The sequence below is a fragment of the Palaemon carinicauda genome, chromosome 5, assembly GCF_036898095.1.
Source record: "Palaemon carinicauda isolate YSFRI2023 chromosome 5, ASM3689809v2, whole genome shotgun sequence".
NCBI classification, from domain to species: Eukaryota; Metazoa; Arthropoda; class Malacostraca; order Decapoda; family Palaemonidae; genus Palaemon; species Palaemon carinicauda.
The window spans coordinates 116,486,059-116,489,226 of NC_090729.1; the positions used below are offsets into that span (position 1 = coordinate 116,486,059).

Consider the following 3,168-nt stretch of genomic DNA (forward strand, 5'->3'; position numbering starts at 1 on the left):
ATGTTTATGGACTAATATACTTAAAAATTTTGTGAATTTGTTCGAAAGAAAGATAAATAAATTTAATGCAAAGTTGAGTTTTGCCTGTCGACAAATATACACAATTGAGGAATTTCTTTGTAATGAAGGAAAGCTAAATGTATCAAAATAATGATGATTTCTGTCGTGTTTGATTTGCCTGTCGACAAATATACACAATTAAGGAATTTGTTTGTAATGAAGGAAAGCAAAATTTATAAAAATAATAATGCTTTCTGTTATGTTAGTTTTGCCTGTCGATAAAATATACACAATTAAGGAATTTGTTTGTAATGAAGGAAAGCAAAATTTATAAAAATAATGATGCTTTCTGTTGTATTTGTAACTATAGTCAATTTCTTTTAGCGAGGCATATCTGCACCGACTCGCAGCGGTGCCCTTTTAGCTCGGATAAGTTTCCTGATCGCTGATTGGTTGGACAAGATAATTCTAACCAATCAGCGACCAGGAAACTTTTCCGAGCTAAAAGGGCACCTTTGCGAGTCGGTGCAAACCTGCCTCGCTAAAAGAAATGGACTATAGAAACGATTAAACTGTTGTTTCTCCTTTATGTTTTGCGTATCACAAATGACGTACACGTCGGTGACATCAAAGTAAAGCTTGGTATTGATTGTGCTGTCTACAATCAGTGCAGTTCAGAAAGGCCAGATGCAAGTGAGTGAGAGAGAGAGAGAGAGAGAGAGAGAGAGAGAGAGAGAGAGAGAGAGAGAGAGAGAGAGAGCATGTGCAGTCCTCAATATAAAACGGCGACTAACCATTTTGTTCTCGCTTTTTATTATTATTATTATTATTATTATTATTATTATTATTATTATATTACTACTTCTACTACTACTACTTCTACTAATACTACTACTACTATTATTATTATTATTATTATTATTATTATTATTATTATTATTATTATTATTATTATATTACTACTTCTACTACTACTACTTCTACTAATACTACTACTACTATTATTATTATTATTATTATTATTATTATTATTATTATTATTATTATTAGCTAAGCTACAACCCCAGTTAGAAAAACTGATTTCTATAAGCTCAAGGGCTCCAACAGGGAAAAATAGCCAATTGAGAAATGAAACAAGGAAATAAATTACAAGAGAATTAATGAACAATTAAAATTAAATAGTTAAGACCAGTAATAACATTAAATTAGATCTTCCATATATACAGTATATAGTGTAAAAACTTCAAAAAACCAAGAAGAAGAGAAATAAGATAGAATAGTGTACTCGAGTATACTCAGATACGCAAGGCCACAACTTTATATCTAATATGATAAAATTCTTTCGGGATGTCCGGGAAATCTTTGATTAGGGGGAAAATGTGGCTATTTGGAGGTTTCGTGTTTATGCCAAGAATTGTATTCTCCTTACAGTATAACTTGAAATGAACTGGTATCATGTAATTTTGGTGGTAACCATTTTATAGAGCTTTCTGTCATTATCCAAGCAGTCTTATTTCTCTACTCCCATATTCTATTATTGCGTTAAGTCAGTGGCAATAAAAGTTATTTGTAATTTGTTTTTGTTTTTCGACGTAAAAATAAGATTTTCGTAATTGGTTGGAAGTGTTAATCGCTATGTATTTTATTTTTAAGATTTTCAACTCTGTGGAAGCATTCCATTTTAAAATCTTTAAAAGAACTCCCCTCTCTCTCTCTCTCTCTCTCTCTCTCTCTCTCTCTCTCTCTCTCTCTCTCTCTCTCTCTCTCTCTTTACATACATACATATACATATATATATATATATATATATATATATATATATATATACATATATATATATATATATATATAGAGAGAGAGAGAGAGAGAGAGAGAGAGAGAGAGAGAGAGAGAGAGAGAGAGAGAGAGAGATAACATCCATTAATAATCTGTCCACCCCTTAATCAACCATAATATCTATGACTTCTGCCTTCCCATCCCTAAGGTTTCTTCGCACAAATAGATTTTTCCTTCTCTCCATAACAAGAGCTAATCTTTGATATATATTATAGTGTATTTTTACTTTCTGTTTCTTTTACTAATTTTTTCCACTGCTTCTGCATATCTTGCTTGAGGGTACACTTGGGCACACTATTCTATCTGATTTCTCTTCCTCATGTTTTGTTAAAGTTTTTATAGTTTACATAGGAGATATTTATCTTAATATTATTCTTAAATTATTTATTTTTCCCTTGTTTCCTTTCCTTACTGGGCTATTTTCTCTGTTGGAGCCCCTGGGCTTGTAGCATTCTGTTTTTCCAGCTGGGGTTGTGGCTTAGCAATTAATAATAATAATAATAATAATAATAATAATAATAACAAGATATTCTTGGATAGTATTGTTAGAAAGTTCTTGCAAAACGTGAAAGGTTGTTATCTGTTGTGGTGAACTATTGGTAACGTCCCTGCCTGACGTTATGCTGGACGGGAGGTCGAGTCCTAATCAAATTCGGTAGTTTCTTTAGTGTCTGCAACCACACCATCCTTGTGAGTTAAGGATGGACCGTCAGGGAGAGCCTGTAGGTCTACCTTCTGAGTTATCATGAGCCATTTCCTTGCCCTCCTTGGTCCTAGTTAGGATGGAGAGGGGGCTTGGGCACTGGGCTTATGTATATATGGTCCGTCTTTATGGCATTGTCACTGGCCCTCGTCTCTGCCACTCATGAGCGGCCTTTGAACCTTTAAACTGATGTGCTCTCAGTGATAGAATGCTAATTCTTATGAAATGTCTTTTGGGAATATATTTATGTACATAAAACTAAGAGTTGTCAGTTTATTTCAAATTTAATCTCGCTTTTGCACTTGGAGAAATGAATTGACTGTGGGGTTCTCAGAGTTGATTACGTAAACGGATACATTGATGCTTGATTGACGTCAGCATCGTGGATTAAATCTCTCTCTCTCTCTCTCTCTCTCTCTCTCTCTCTCTCTCTCTCTCTCTCTCTCTCTTTCGATAATTTCTAGTAATGTGTGCAGCCTCACTCTCCTTGTAAGCTAAAGGAGTTTCAGGAGACTTACAGGTCTACCTGCTGAGTCATCAGGTGCCATTTCCTGGCTCCTCCTGGTCCTAGCTTGGGTGGAGAGGTGGCTTGGACGCTGATCATATGTATATGTGGTCAGTCTCTAGTA

General features: G+C 34.4%; 1 protein-coding gene across 1 annotated transcript in view; it reads right to left on the bottom strand.

The window, feature by feature from the left end:
- LOC137641098 (transcriptional regulator ATRX homolog) overlaps positions 1-2,583 on the bottom strand; it is a 5,479-nt gene extending 2,896 nt beyond the window's left edge. Inside the window, exon 1 of the mRNA XM_068373543.1 lies at positions 2,520-2,583. Within this exon, the coding sequence (XP_068229644.1) occupies positions 2,520-2,583 (64 nt within the window). The remainder of the gene's footprint in view (positions 1-2,519) is intronic.
- Positions 2,584-3,168: the final 585 nt, after the last annotated feature.